The sequence below is a fragment of the Talpa occidentalis genome, unplaced genomic scaffold (assembly GCF_014898055.3).
Source record: "Talpa occidentalis isolate TD23 unplaced genomic scaffold, MPIMG_talOcc4v2.1 talOcc4.7, whole genome shotgun sequence".
Classification (NCBI taxonomy): domain Eukaryota; kingdom Metazoa; phylum Chordata; class Mammalia; order Eulipotyphla; family Talpidae; genus Talpa; species Talpa occidentalis.
In genome coordinates this window covers 82,304,978-82,320,938 of record NW_023605083.1, presented here as the reverse complement: position 1 = coordinate 82,320,938, position 15,961 = coordinate 82,304,978, and the positions used below count along the sequence as shown (strand labels likewise).

The 15,961-nt window shown below is 49.0% G+C and overlaps 1 protein-coding gene across 3 annotated transcripts in view; it reads right to left on the bottom strand.

Annotated features, from left to right (window-relative positions):
- Positions 1-15,961, bottom strand: part of KSR1 (kinase suppressor of ras 1) — a 152,339-nt gene that overhangs the window by 68,822 nt on the left and 67,556 nt on the right. For all 3 annotated transcript variants that reach the window (XM_054689274.1, XM_054689273.1, XM_054689275.1), the window contains exon 2: positions 2,683-2,823. In XM_054689274.1, coding sequence (XP_054545249.1) covers positions 2,683-2,823 — 141 coding nt within the window. The remainder of the gene's footprint in view (positions 1-2,682; positions 2,824-15,961) is intronic.

Here is a 15,961-nt window from a genome sequence, read left to right as displayed (position 1 = left end):
TCTCTCAGACTGAGGTGGATGGAGCCAGGTGGATGGAGATCTCTGGAGATCTGAGGAAAATCCTTCTGGGAGCTGAGCAGAGCCTTCTATCTGCCACAGATGTCTTAGGTCAAGAAAGGAAGTTAGAAGCAGACCCAGATCTGAACTGTGAGTCTGCCCAGTAGTGGTTCTAGGAGAGGTCTGAGGCCTCTCTGAAGCCAGGGGTCCTCATCCATCAGGTAGAGATGATGTTGATCAGGTGCCCGATAGGTCACTATCTTGCATTTGTTCTTCCCTCTTCTGGAGTGCTCTTTCCCTGGCTCCTGTTGACATCATTCTAATGTCAGGTCCATTGTGACTTCCTCCAAGCAGTCCTCCTGCTTTCTGGTCTAAAGAGCATGCCCATTCTTCCTTGTCTACCTCAGTATACCTCTGTGATTTTCTCAACACCAAGCACTGTTCAGAGTTTTCTTTCTTTATTTTTAACTGTTTGTTGTATATGATCGGTCTACTCTCCCACTGACACACATGATACAGGTAGTATGCCACAAGCAGTGGCTTATCTGGCATCTGATGGGCCTTGTGGTGTCCTCAACTATAAGCTATAGACATGAGTGTAAGGAGAAGGTGCTTTCTACCTCAGGTCTCAGAAAGGGGGGAGGTAAATAAATGGTGGGCTGATCGGGGGTGGGAGGGTGGTTGGAGGGATCATTCAATGCTTCATCATCTCTAAGTCCGTGAGTTTTGACCTGTCACCATGGAGGAAGCACTCCATGCTCTGGTCTCCTTCCTGATCTGGCCCATCAGCCTTCACATTAGCCAACTTTCTTCCAGCTTCTTAAAAGCTGGAGTAGGCCAAAAATATGAAGGCTGCTGGGGTCAAGGACAAGGCAAGGGCATGTAAGATGCCAAGAGCTCCTCCAGCTCACACCTTCCTCTTCTTCCCCTTTTGTCAGAAACTTTATGTCCGCATGACATCCAGTCTGGAAATCTCTCAGGAAAATTCCTAAACCTACAAGTAGCTTCATAAATATTAACCTGTGCGTTATATATAATGATCCACGACTGGAATTAACGTCTGCCTGGGAAACTCCATCACATATACTCAATCAAACATTATGTAGCCATTAAAGCAACGGTTTAGTAAGTGTGAAAATATGAAAAACATGTTAATAATTAACATGGTCAATAAGAATAAAAGAAAACTGTTTATTCAGCATGGTTTCAACCAGTGTTGTCCAAAAGGAATATAAGATAATTCACCATTAAATTTTAATTTGAGAGTAGCCACATTTTAGAAAGTACCTGTAAAACTGATTCTAAATGCAGTTTATTTAGCCTACTGTGTCCAAAATCATCATTTCAACATATACTAGATACAAATGTTATTAATATTTTACTTTGCTTTTTCTGTACCAAGTCTTCAGAATTCAGCACAACCTCAGATTTGTATCTTTGAAATTACAGCAAATCTCAATTTGGATTTGCCATGTTATAAATGTAGTAGCAACTAATAACTGGCTGGTAACTATCTGACTAGATAGCGCCCATCTAACCCATTAGAAAATTTTAAAAGACTTAAGTATAGGGAGAAAAACAAACTAAAAGGAAATACCAAAATGTTGAAGATCACATTTTGAAGGATGGGCGTTCTCTTAGACCAGATTTTGAGTATGTGTGACTTTTTTCCTTCTCTGGTTCCCAAAGTGTCTGTATATAATGAATTCACATTACTTTGAAAACAATAGCAACAGTCGCTCTTATTGATTTTTTTTAAGGAATTATTTTTCTTTATTTATGCATACAAGGCCAGAGGTGCTGAAGTGAGAGGATTCACCAGAGACAGAGTGGGGAGAAGAGGCAGATCTACTGAAATACACTGCTGAGGGGAGCAGCGTTCAAGACAGGAGAGGTCTGCTGGGCCATGTGGGTAGCTCCCTGGCTGGGTATTGAACTTGTGCTGCAGTGGCTGGTGACAGCTTGATAACACTGAGACTTTAACCCGTGTGCCACCAAGTAGGCCCTCTTATTGATTTTGAAATGAAATAAGGGATTCAAAAGATTCACTGGGCACAATGTACCTCCAAGCATTAATTCGTTTGTGCTGCACTAGAGGTGCCCTCCACCCCAACACCTGGCAGAGAGCACCTCTCGAGACACACATACTGGTTGGTAAGTTGGTGAGTTTGGATGGATAGGAAGACAGAACAGAGATAGGAAACGAGTGTGTTGTAGCAGTTACAAGTGAAAACCAAACTCAAACTCTTGTTTACAAATCCCAAAGCTATCACTGGCTGTATGATTTTAAACAAGTTATTTAACCATTCTGCGCTTTAATTTTCTCCAATATAAAATGGCAATAACAAGAGCAGGTCCTTCACAGGGTTTTTCGAGAACTGAAATTAGCTATCCAAGTGTTCAACACAGCATCCGCTACACAGCCAATGACTCCACAGATGTCACCACAGCCACCCAGTGAGAGACCAATGCTGTCAAGCTGTCTGGCTTCTAAAGCAATGGCACCCAGGCACGTGCTGGAACCACACCAATCCTAGGTCCCTCCTGCAGGCCGTGGTTCCCCCCACCCTCTTCTGAGAATAAAGACCATTGTTCTTTGGGCTCAGCCACTGTGGAGCTAGTCCTCACGCTGGTGAGGGACACCTCCATGCCCATCCCCGACCCAAGTCTCCACGGCCCATGTACCTGCACGACCTCTGGCCTCACATTGAAGGTATACAGCCAGTCACTGAAGCGAGGGTAGCTGTTGAGCTCTGAGGTCCTCTTGTCAGGAGCCACGCTCAGCTTGCACTGCCGCTGCTTGCAGATGTACCGGACCAGCTTGGCCTGTAGGGAACCCAGAAAAGAAAAAGCAGTGTTCATTCTGGGCCTGTGCAGATGGCAGGGGAGCTCAGGCAGACACAAGCTAAGCAGTGAAACAGACCATGGGGGAGGAAGGAGGCGACGAGAAGGGTTTGGGAGAGCCAGCAGGGAATCTGCAGAACCCGCTGCCCACCCGAGGCTGGCCGACACTCTAACCCTTGAGCCATGATCCCCGGAGCGTAATGGGCAAGACTGGCCAGAACAGAGAATGCTCTGAATATAAGAAGTGCTCGGCAGGGTAGGACAACAGTAATTGTTGATATGGGAGATGTGGGTAACCTTCCATGTAGTATAGAATCAGACTGCCTGGGTTATGACAGGGGTAGGGGCTGGCAGTGGTCAGTCACACCCCAGCTCTGTGACTTGGGACAAGTTATTAAACACCCCTTGCCCCCTGAAAGTCTCAGTTTCCTCCTCCTCCAGAAAATAGGGATAATAACAGACCTTCCTCTCAGGGAAGCTGTGAAGAGATGAAGCACCTCACGCAGGTCCAGTGCACTGTGATCACAAGAAGCTGGAAACACCCTTTGGGCTGTGGCATTATTGGTAGGGTTCCTCGCCTTGGGTCTGCCAGTAGCTTTTCAGGGCCCACACCCAAAACTGTATGAGAATTTCAGATATGTGAGTCTGCATTTTCCAGGGAAGACTGTCCAGTTTTCCAGAGATTCTCAAAGGCTCAAGCCTCAAATAAAATAAGTTTAAACAAGGACAGCCTGGCGTTCTCTTTGACAAACACTAGGCTCAAACCATGCCCAGCACTGCAATGAGGAACGCAGAGGCAGGCTAGATGTGCAGGGAACCCACAGCATGGGGCTGATTAAAAAGAAGGGGCGCAGGGCCTCCCCTGGTGGCGCAGCGGTTGAGCACTGGGCTGTGAGGCTGCCCGCAGACTCTGCAGCGCCAGTTCGTTCCCCGGCAGCCAGCGAGAATCCCACAAAAAAAAAAAAAAAAAAAAAAAAAAGAAGGGGCACAGACTCAAATAGACACAAGTGTATACACAGCCCAAAGAGAACCTGGAAGCCTGGCATGGATGAGATCAAGTGACCCAGGGACCCAGTGAGAGCACCTGAGATGTTAACGAGACCTTAGAGGCCTCATATTGGTGACTTTCAAGTCTCCCCAAAAGGCAAGCACCACCTTCAAAGAACTGTACAGGAACCCTGCCATCCCTGAGGTCCTGCCAGCCTCAAGGGTTTGTTATATTAAATTCATTCCCTTGGGCCTCCCTGGTGGCGCAGGAGGTTGAGCCCAGCGCTGTGAAGCTGCCCGCAGCCTCTGTAGTGCCGGTTCGATCCCCGCCAGCCTCAGAGCAACCCACAAGGCGAGCAGACCTCTCCTGCCTCGCCCGCTGCTCCCCTCAGCAGTGTATTTCGTCAGTCTGCCTGTTCTGTTCCCCACTCTGTCTCTGGTGAATCCTCTCACCTTCCTGCGCATCTGGCCTGGACCCCGGCTCTTGTATTAAAAAATAAATCTTTAAAAAAATAACAATAAAAATAAATAAATTCATTTCCTTTCTTTCATCTGTAAAGCTCTCAGTATATTTTCTCTAGAGGGTAAGAACTGTTAGTAGTCACAGTACCAAAAAAAAATAATAATTTGAAATTTCAAATCTCAAATCTCTAAAAAGGCTCTCAAGATCCATTAAGAACAGGAGCTCTTCACCGCTGTTGGTCAAAGGCTGCCTTTGGCAGTCTGGGAGGTCATGATCCCTTTCTGAGAATAACGCATTTGAGAGGAAAAACAAAAAATTTAGGATTACAAAGGAAATCTATTTAAATATATTTATCAAACTATTCCTTAAAATTGTGACAGTACTAAAAGCTTCTCTATGAAAGCATTCAGTAATATCTAACACTGGGTCAAGTGACTACAGCCACTTTGAAGTTCTGACAAATGGAAGCAGTGTTTTCAGACCTCTCCACTGTAATGTGATATGAAAACAGCTGTGATTTCTACTGTGACTAAGTTACATGTATTTGCGAAGATGACCATGCCTTGTTACCTTCATCCCAATTGAATAACACAATAATTTCAGTTAAGATTAAGGAAAATAAAGGCCTCCCCTGGTGGCGCGGTGGTTGTGCGCTGGGCTGCGAGGCTGCCCGCAGCCTCTGCAGCGCCAGTTGGTTGCCCGGCCGCCGGCGAGGGTCCCACAAAAATAAATAAATAAATAAAGGAAAAGAAAAGTACGATTTTTTCTCCTCCAAATTCGTGGACCCCTGAATTCTATCCACAAATGCCAGGTAAAGAACCCTGTGGTAAGAAAGATGTGAGGCATGAAACAAAAAGACTCGTAAGAATAAAACCATTGCTTCTATATCACCCTTCCGATATGTCCCCCAGAAACTCGTCTGGTCTTAGGCTCACAATCTGCTTGGCTCACGAGCATGGCCTTTCTCATGTGGCCCAGAGCTCTGCTAAGTTCTGCTATCAGCTGGGAGCTCAGCAGCAAGTGGGGACAATTGCTAAATAATTCCATTCTACTGTAGAGTTTTCAGGTTTGGTGAACCCTAGACAGAGGTAAACCCTAGGCACCCCTGCACCACAAGCCCTTCAGGTTCACAGGGCAGACAAGGCTAATCCAGTGCTCTGTGCTGATGCCTTACTACTCAGCAGGCATTGCTAATCGAGGAGCCTCTGCTGAGCCTGGCAACTCATCACACAAGTGTATTTGCTGACCTGTTATGAAACCCAAGTCCCTGGGAACATCTTCAAATAGAAAGTTCACAAACATCAAGGCAGGAGTACTGATTTTACCCTACAGGACCAAGGAGAGGCACTCAATCCTTGCTCTGACCCATCCCTCCCAGTGTCACCAGAGGTAAATCCCAAAATCAGGACCCCAACCTTTTTAAGGCTCTCTCTGCTCCACCCTGCCTTCCAGTTATGCACTTACCTAGGAGCTTTTCCTCAAATAAGTCCTATACTTTGCTAACCCTCAGGCCTCTGCTCAGACTGTCTCAGAAGCCTCTCCCTCCTCCAGCCAGTGTCCCTGGCGTGGGAAAGACTCCCCAGGTCTAATCAGAAGGCCCCATCTCCCCTTCCGAGGGCTGTTTGTGCTTCTGTGGTAGCCCCTATCATAGTGGGCCTCAGCTTCAGCTTCTGACCCAGTCTCCCCCAAAAGAGGTAAGCTCCCAGGGCAGCAAACATAGCACAGACATAGGTGCCGAATAGAACCTAGGTTCCATGTGACCTTGGGGAAGTTAATGAATTTTTCTGAGCCTTGGTTCTCTGATGTCTATAACACGAACATCTATATCTATAACATCTCACTCCCAGGCTGTTGGCAGATTAAAGTGCAGCATGCAAGCCCCTGAGACTAGGTCAGGCCTCCTCCTCCTACTGAGACTAGGTCAGGCCTCCTCCTACAGGCCTGTGTCCATCTCATTCGTGACTGTCCCCACACTCCTGTTGCTCCATGTGGCACATGACATGTACTCAAAAATTTTGCCTGAGGAAGGAAGAAAGGAAAGAAGCACACGGGCCTTATCCTCATGTTAAAACGGTTCTCACAGCCAGCCCTCCCAACACTCTAAACTGCTTTCCACCACACTGTCAAAGGCCTGGCCAAAGACAGGACAATAAATCAAGTAACTGTGCAAAGTCAAAAACATTCTTTTCCACATCCACCAAAGAGGTCAGGCTATTGGCACCAACAGCAGCAAAGCAGTGGCATCGTGACGTTTCGAGGGCCCCATTTCAGAGGTCCATTCTACAGAACACTCTGCCCATTGCAGGGCAACATCAAGGTTAGTCTGCCTGGCCATGGCGATGAACCAGGGCTTGCGCTTTCTCTAGTAAGCCCCTCCAGTACATCCAGCCCTTTTCAGCCCTGTCCTCTTCTGGGAAGGCCCCAGTGAGCCCTCAGCCTCAACATGGCTTACACATCCATTCCTCCAGGAAGCCCTCCCATACCCCTCCTCAGCTCCTTGCCCTGCTCCCTCCATCAGATCACACATCACAGTTTGTTTAACTTGTCCGTTTCCTTCCTTAAACTGGAAACTACGTGATGCCACATGCCTGTCTATGTTCCTGGTCCCCAGGAGCCAAGCACAGTGCCTGACACCTGGTTTGCTATTGTAAAACCTTTGTTGAATGAATGGACAGATGAACACAATACATTTCATGGCCCCAACAGGCACACACATTTACTGAAATGACAGTGGAAAACAAATGCCAACTGACTGAGGGATGACTCAGGAGCCAGAGAGTCTCACACACCAGGGCAAGTCCCCCACAGAAGGAGGAGTAGTTTCCTTTTTTTGAAGGCTGTTAGAGATCCCCCCTAGACAGCGCGAAACAGTCCGTGGGCAGGACAGTGCAGAACTGGAAGGGACTGCTCACTGAGCCCATGAACAGCCCACACTCCTGGCTGACAGGGCTGAGACCAGGAAAGGGAAGACATGCCGTGGCCAGCATCCATTTGCCAGCATTTGCCTTCTGGAACTCCTAAAGTTCTTATTCACACAGGATGGAGGCACCCGGCAAGCAGCAGCTCCCATTTAAGCAAAATGAGGCTGCTCTCCCTTTCCAGAAAGCTGGTCACAGTGACAACAGCAGAAAGCAGCACCCCCAGGCTAGTTTCCCAGACAAACCGCAGTGGGGCCTGCCAGCCCAACCCCAGGGGCCAACAGGGGGCCTTTTATGGGTAGCAACATTTTTCTCTTAACCACAAAACCGCAAGACAAATTTTCCAGAATAGAAAAGCACCTGGGTTTTCAGTGATGGGGCCAGCAGCAAGAGGGAGAGTCATCGGCATTCTGACCGCAAGGGAGGACCCCGCACTAGAACGAAAGCCTCACCCTAAACCCCATCCCCAGTTTTCTGTTGCCCCTTGGTTGTGTATCCGGACCCTGCCCTGGTGCTCAGCCTGGTTTACAGAAAGACAGAAGAGCATCAATCAGCTAGAGACAGTTGGTGGGTCCCATGAGGTGCAGGGCACACGCCAGGCACGAACTGTCCTAGGCTGAAAGACCTGGGCCCTGTCCCAGCTCTGCCATCTACATCAGGATCTCAGGGAAATCCCCCTTCTCAGCCGCAATCTCACCACCTATAAAAACGGCATTATCTCATGGAAACTGGGGGCAAGTGAGTCACTAATACACAAAAGTGTTTGGAATAAGAACAAAAAAGTACATGTCCATGTTGGTTACTCTAGCCATATCCAGGAGGCCATGTAGTTCAATGAGAAACAAGTCTAAGCCCCTTGCCATGACACCTCTTCAGCAGGGAAATACAGATTTAACCTTGGCTTCCATTCCCCACCTATAAAATGGGACTGATTTGCCTCAAAAGGCTATTAAAAAGACTTGCAGGCAAGAAAACATGGTTATAAAGTGCTGGCAGGATGCCTGGACTAGGAAAACAGGCACTAGGTGTTAACTGGGGTGGGTATCGTCCTCATCAAGCTAAGCCTCCAGGTTCTCTTAGGATCTGTGGGCAACGAGGAGATGTGGGAGGGGTGGTGCCCATTTTGGAGATGGGGCTTCTGAAGAAGGCCTTGGAAACTAGTGTCGGCCTCAGGATGATGCTGAAGAAACTCATTTCTTCTGAAGGTACATTTCTTCTGAAGGCATGAAGGCCAAAACTCCAGGGAACCCTCACCTTTACCCTCCCCTTGGACTGCTGGTACCTCCACTGTCAGCTCCAGAGGATGACCAAAGCTACATCCACTCCAGAACACCGGTGGTCCCAAAGAGAACCTGCACCCCTACTTGGATATCCTGATCAATGTCAGAAATCATCTACCGCCCCGGCTGCTCCGCTCACCACTCCGACAAGTCCTCCCAGTGGAGGCTGCTGTGGGCATCACGTCCATGGAGGTGCTGCCTGCCAGACACCCCTGAAGAGCAGACACTGGTCAGATGTCCCAAAGCACATGCCACTGAAGAAACTTCTACAGGAAAGGGAAGCACCTCCCAGAACTGCAAGGGATACAGGAGTCTTACACACCTGCTCTGCCTCAAGTTTCCAAAGAGGGGGCAGCAGCCTCTCCCGGAAGTCTCTTTCCTCCTCACTTGGGGGTGGCAGGGGGAGTAAGGAGGGCCCAAGCTGCCTCCCTGAGGCTGGCAACAGCCAGATCCAAGGTCTCCCATTCAGTGGGTCAAGAGTATCACGGGGGACACTTGGGCTAGGCTGAGCGAGGACACGGGCCTCCTCCAAGGCCATAGAACAGAAAAGCCTTGGGAGAAGACACCATAGGCCTGGAGTAGCCTGCCCTGCGCCCAAAGGAAAAAGAGAGAGCAAGTGGCTTTCCAAACAGAAACCTTTCCCGGGCCTCCACCGGGTGGCTGGAGGGGGGGCCCGTCATTGTGCCAACCAGCCAGGGGTGCAGTGGTAATGAGCAGGCAAACCTTCCACCTGGGGACAGGGCTGTGTCCATGCCTCTTGTTTACCACTAGCACCTGTTTCAACTGGTTGGGGGCCATGCTTACCATTAATTAACTGTTCCGTCATCGCTAGCGGGAAGCAGACACTTGGCAGCCAAGCAGACCGAGCTCTGCCTCTGCTGACCTCACTCGTCAGCTGTGTGGTAGGGGTTGGTTTATTTCATCTTAGTTTTCTCATCAGTAAGAGAAGAAATGAATCCAAGACTCCACAGCATTACTGAAAATTCACTGTGGGGTTCATGTGTGCAAAGTGCTGAGTCCAATGTCCAGAATACACGAAGTACACACTGAAAAGAATGCCGGGATGCATTGCTGAGCAAGATTTCAGTGAAGGACCACATGTAAGATGGTGGTCATAACAGGCTAGGACATATAAGCTGGATGTTTGCCACATCTAGGTTTGTGTAATTATAGTCTATGATGTTTGCACGATGACAAAATCATCTATAGATGCATTTCTGATTGTATACCTGTGGTCAAGTGACAAATGATGTGCTGGTTCTGCTCAGCCTGCAAGGATGACCGTGACAGAGAGGAGCTGGTGTTGTTTGGATTACACTTTACCCAGCTTCTTTGCACACAATTGACTTTGCAAACAGAGTCAGTTGCACACTAAAATTGCAGGGCTTGGGGTATGGAGGTCCCGTCTGCAGGGAACCCCCAAATCTGTGATGAGGGCTATGGATGAAGTAGATGCCAAGACATTTTTTGTCACCCTAACACCAACTCAGATGTTGCCTGCTGCAGAATCCTGAGCCAATCGTTGCCCCTCTCAGTACACCAGGTCCCTCTCAGAACACGAAGCCTTCATGTCTCAAGAAGGGCAGGCAGTTCAGTCCATGAGACAGATGTGAAAGATGCTGCAATGCAAATGGACAAGTGAGTCTCAGGCATAGGCTGAGGTGGACACCATTTTACCATAGACAGCAGTGGACACTCTCAATTATAGAAATCACTCAATTATCAATCTAGTAGTAAGAATGATATATTTATCTAGTACCTTATCTTCTCTCCCAGGTTTCTTTTTTTTTTTTTTTTTTTTAAGATTTATTTATTTATTTATTTATACAAGCACTGGGTACAGTCAGAAGCGTGGGAGGGTAAAAGAATTCACCAGAGCCAGAGTGGAGAACAGAACAGGCAGACTGACGAAATATACTGCTGAGGGGAGCAGCGGGCGCAGCAGGAGAGGTCTGTCGAGCCATGTGGGACCCTCGCCGATGGCCAGGGATCAAACTGGTGCTGCAGAGGCTGCGGGCAGCTTCTCAGCCCAGCGCTCAACCACTGCGCCACCAGGGGAGGCCCTCTCCCAGGTTTCTTGATGAAAATTCCAGAAGTTTGGAACTACAGATGATCCCTAATCACCCAGGGGTGATGTTCCGACCTTCACACATTCCAAAGCTCATGCTTTCCCTACAGAATATTGTTCTCCCAACAAAATACGTCACAGACCCTTCCAGACTCTTGACAGGAAGAACTACGCACCCATATCAAGTAGGGAAAACACACAGCTACGCTGAGATGTGGGTGCTGGGTAGCCTAAGTGGCTCCCTCACTGGCAAAGGGACACCCATCCTGCAAACAGCAACACTCAACCCTGAATGTGGCCTCAGCACAATGACAAGCTTGGCTGACAGTCACTCACAAACAGTGCAAGCGCACATGCTAATAAACCCATGAGGCGTCAAGTGAAGTTCTCACTTAGGTTCTTGGAAATCATGACTTCAAATGAAATGACTGAGAATGAAAGCAGCCCCTCAAATAACACGGCTTCATTCAAACTCAGCAGGGATTTGAGGGCGTTATTTGAGGACCCACTGTATTTTATCATCCCCCGCTTACATTCCTATCTTGGAGACAGAAAACTTTGTAACTTTCTGGAAATGTGGTTAAAGAAGGGATTTAGACCTCAACCCAATGCTGTAGAGTATGCACCATACCACCTTCCAGAATGGCAACTGCTGTTACCCACTGCTTAGCCCATCTAAGTTGCCCTAACTGGTGCAGACAGGATGGCAGCACAGAGCCCAAAGCCCAAAATCCAGCAAAGTCCAGACTGTTCCAGGTAGCTAATCCTCTGAATAAAAGCTGTAGACTGTCTCACATAGCCCTAATGTCACATAGACGGGGCCACCACCTCTGGTCCTGATTTGCAATAACCTATTTGCTGGGCTATACCAGATCCCTGGCTCCCAATCAGCTTTGATTTCTCTAAAACTAGCCACCACACTGTAGGCACTCAGGGTCATGCTTTTCAAGGAGATCCCAGGATGCTTTGCAGAGTGAGGTGACTGGACGACCATGTCACACTTCGGTGTCCTTCCCCAGGGCGCCCTCAGCCGTCTAGCAGCAGGTACAGGCTTTGGACCAGCTTTGAGCTCACCAACACCTACAGGATCCTTACTCCTCCCAGCTGGACAGCCCTATAATCTTTGCAGGATGTTCACAGTATTCTTTACTACTGTCAAGCCCACCTGCCCCACCCCAAACTGTAGGGAGTCGCCATCGCCCTGAAGACTTGTCCAGCTTCCCTCAGGGTGCCTGAAGCTGCAGGTCCTTCCCTGGTGCCAGCCTACTCTGCTGGGGCCTCAGGACTGTAGCCCTCACTTCTCCCACCTCCTCCCCAAACTGGACTGTGCTTCTGGGGACTTGCTGCCCTTCCAGCCAGCTAAGCAGTCTGGTCTGGCTGCCATGGCCAGCGTGTTGCAAAATGATTTCTGAGAATGTAAGGAGGCTCTGGAGGTCATGACGCAGCTGACAGCTCCACACACAGGCACAGGCCTGCCACAGCACTTGGCTCTTGAGTCCAGAGGCGGTCCCTACCCTTAACACTTGCAGAGTTCTAGGGGGCATATCATGGGGCTGCCATGAGTGGGCAAGGGGCACAGTAAGCAGGAGTGCCAGGGAAAGTGGGGTGAGGAGAGGAGAAAGTGACCTCAATCACCACACCGGGCATTTCACAACCAGTCATCCTCCGCTGGCTCCAGCCGGCGCCTGTGCTCTCCTGGGGAAGCTGCCAGACTTGTGCATTTGTGCAGAGACAATCTCCCCACCAAGCCTCCCACTAGCAACTCTGGCTGACGTCAAACTCGGAGTTGGGGAACTTCAAACACAAACAAACAAGTCTGCCCCAGACCATGATGGAGCCATTCCCAAAGAGGCTGGGCGAGAGGGCCACAGCTGGGAATTCAGGCTTCCCGTCCTTCCTTGGACTCCAGGACCTGACAACAGTCTGCAAACGGGAAGTTTCTCCCTCACTACTGGATGTGAGTGGCCACTGGGGGGCTGGCACTGCCGTGGGTGCAAGAGACCTGCCCAGAGGCACTGACGAGGCAGTTAACTTCCTCTGTACAATTAGCACCCTCATTAGATAGCATTACCCCTCCTAATTGCCCTGGCACTTGGTATGAGCAGGCAAGGGAAGGAGAGACTAAACTGGCTTAGAAGCACTCACAGAGCATCCTGGGGAAGATGGAGCACGAGGTAGGTCAGGCTGGACAACCCAGGACCCACATTTTCTTAGGACACCTACTGAGGCTGTGAGACTCAACAGGAGAGATTTTTGAAAAGAGGGCTTTTCTCTGACCTAAATATCCTAAGACAGTTCTCTCCAGAGAAGCCAAGGATGAGTGCAAAAACGTGCTTTTCAGAAAGCCATCTCCCTTGAAAGGCCAGTGAAAGAACAGTCTTGGGGCTGCCTTCCAGTTCTGCTTCCTACTTCAATTCAATTCAAGTCACCCACATCTGCCAGCGGTCCTCGGGGGCTATGGAGACAAACTGGACTGAGCTGTGAGAAAGCAAGACAGTGTCTCATCCTCTCACCACCCTTGGCCTGACACGATTTCTGGGGAAGCACTTCCACCCATCATCCATGGACTCAACAAGTGGTCAGCAGCTGGCTCCCTGATGCACCGGGCCAGGGTTGCAAGCAACACGGTGCACACACAGAGGAACCCGTCCGTGGAGGTGAGAGAGGTGTCCACAGAGGGACGTGGCCGGAGGATGGTGGGAGACTAAACAGCATCCTTAACACGCCCCAGTGCTCAGTACAAGGGTGGAAGCGGAGCCACAGGTGTGTCACCCACAAACCAGATCCTTAATTGACAAGCCTTTATCTCAGTTCACTGCTCCACCTGCCCATCTAAAGGTCACCAGAGTCCACAGAGCACAGCTCAGCCCTCAACCTCTCAATTCCAAGGGATCCCAGAGGATTCTGGATACTGCAACACTGGACAGGACTTGGGTAAAATTACTTAGGGGAAAAGGGCAGAGGCTACATACTTGGCAATGGTGGATTTCTGCCAATGAGCCCACTCCTTATCTGTCCTTAAGACCTGGCCCCTGGGAAGCCACTAGAAGGGAGGGTGCTCCAAACTGATCAGAAAGTGCCTGCTATGACAAGAAGATTGTACCTGAGAGCTAGAGGGACTTCCTTTCTGAGAAAATGACTACCTGGCAACTTAAGCCATCCCAACAAAGGATAAAGGAGGTACAGGGGGCAAGGTCAAGGGCAGGTAAGTGCCTTGGATAACAGAGGCCAACTACTGCCAAGGTCAGCTCCCCAGAATGCCCAAGGGTGCTGCTCACTGTCCACCTGATGTTCATCCCTGACTTTGTCCTTGCTCACGCTGGTGGGGCAGCACTGCGCCTGGCCAACTGGTCTGAGTCAGTGGCTCTCAACTCTGACTTCACATCAATGTCATTGATCTGGGTGAGGACCCCAGCGCAGCGATAGTGACTGGGACACGGCTCTGGTGAGGAGACCTTGAAGCCAGTTGTGTGTGACCATTCTGGCCAACAAGACCAGAGCACGTGCCACTGTAACTGCTGGAAGGTGTCTGCTTGCCTCACAAGCGCAGAGATCTCTGGGGCTGCCCACTGCCCACTGCCCCACTTCAGAGACTTAGGTTGCTAAGAGTTGTTGCCAGAATCGCGTCTAGACACCAGCCCTGCTTATCTGCTTCACCAACATTTGAGCCTGCAAACTCCAAACCTGTAATTGTAGCAGACACACAAGGCCTATTTGTTGAAGTCACATTTTCTGTTATTTGCAATAGAAAGCAGTTCTTTCTGCTAACCTTTATTAAGCCTGCAATGTTTCAAACTCCTCCTAAATCTTCTAAAGCTAAGGTTCCCTGGTGATTTCCCAAAACAACTTCAAAAGGAGAGGAAAAACAGGTATTCCTTCATTCTCCTTGGGAACACAAGCCATCTGACAGCATTTTCTCCAATAATTCTTGCAAATTTCAAAGAGTAGAGTAGTTTTCTTCTGAAGTCCAATTTACCCATTTTTCTTTTTTGATTTGTGCCTTTTATTTCCCACCTAAGAAATCTTTGCCAAGCCCACATTCACAAAAATGTTTTCCTATGTTCTACAAGCTTTATAGTTCCATGTTTTTCGTTTAGGTCTATGATCCTCTTTGAAGTAACAAATATTTCAGGATTGTTTTTGCCAAAAATTGTCTATTGGTTTTTGGTTTTGCCTTTTTCTTTTTTAAACTGGATGTTCCTCAGTGCCGTCTCACCTAATGCCCACATCGATCCTCTTTGGTGTTGTTAATCTCAATTACAAATGAGGAAACTGAGGCGTACATATACTTGAAAAGGGGCCCTCGTGGACTGTAATCCTTACATAATACCTTGGGGAAGGAGGCAAAGGAAGAACAGTGATCAGATTTGCATTTCTAAATGATCATCATTCTGGAAACCATGTGGAAGACAGATTGAAGTGGGTGTGGAGAGATCAGAGACAGGAAAATCAATTAAGAAGCCACCACCAATTCAGCAAATGATGAGGACAAAAGGTAACTTCCTTAGTGGCAGTGTAGGTGGAAAGGAAGGAGCAAATTCTAGAGAACTTTTAATAAATATCAGACTTGCTTGTCCAGAGAATTTCTGGCATCCCAGAACCCTGGAATGCAGGAGGCGAGGAGCTGAATCTCTCCAGCAAAGAAGCCAACAGGGCTCTGCCCTGTTTGTCTGATATACTAGGACTTGGAACATCACGGGCTGGCGGGGAGGGAGGGAGGTTGGTAGGAGGAGAGGGTGTGGCTATCTGTCAGACGCTTTCCACTGAAGGTCCAACTTGGCTAAGGCATCTCAGCCCACAAGTACTCCCTGCCAACTGTCTCCCCACTTCTGAGTTCTACCCTCCCACTCCCCAGGTGGAGGGGAGCCCTGCATCTCCAAAAGCCACCACTCCACCAGCTCCATCTCCAGCCCTTCCTGGCAACCCCCAGAGATGGACTCAATAGAAAGCAGCTGGAGAGAAGCAGCATTGGCCAGAGTGGTCAGACCCCAGAGGAGCTCCTGGTTTGTCCACCCCTGCCAACCCATATGCAGGCAGGAAGCATTCTACTCCATGGGGAGACTGGGCCCAGGTGATCCTGGACAGAGGGAAGGGGCAGAGGAGGAGGGACAGCCAGCTCTTCTTCTTCCTTCATTGGAAAAATCAGTGAGACCCAAACTCAAACATCACCTCTATTTCCTACAAACTAAGAGATCATGAGCAATTGACAGAATGTCTCTGAGTCTTTATCCTGTGTTGTAAGGGAGAAAGATCAGCTTGAAAAGATCACTGTGAAGACAAAACAATGTAATACATCTGGAGCAGCTGACTAGCTATATGCACCCAGCAAATATCTGTTCTCGTCTCCGCCCTCCGCAGCCATCATGGTGGACAAGCCCATCCTAACAGCTCATAGCACACTGGG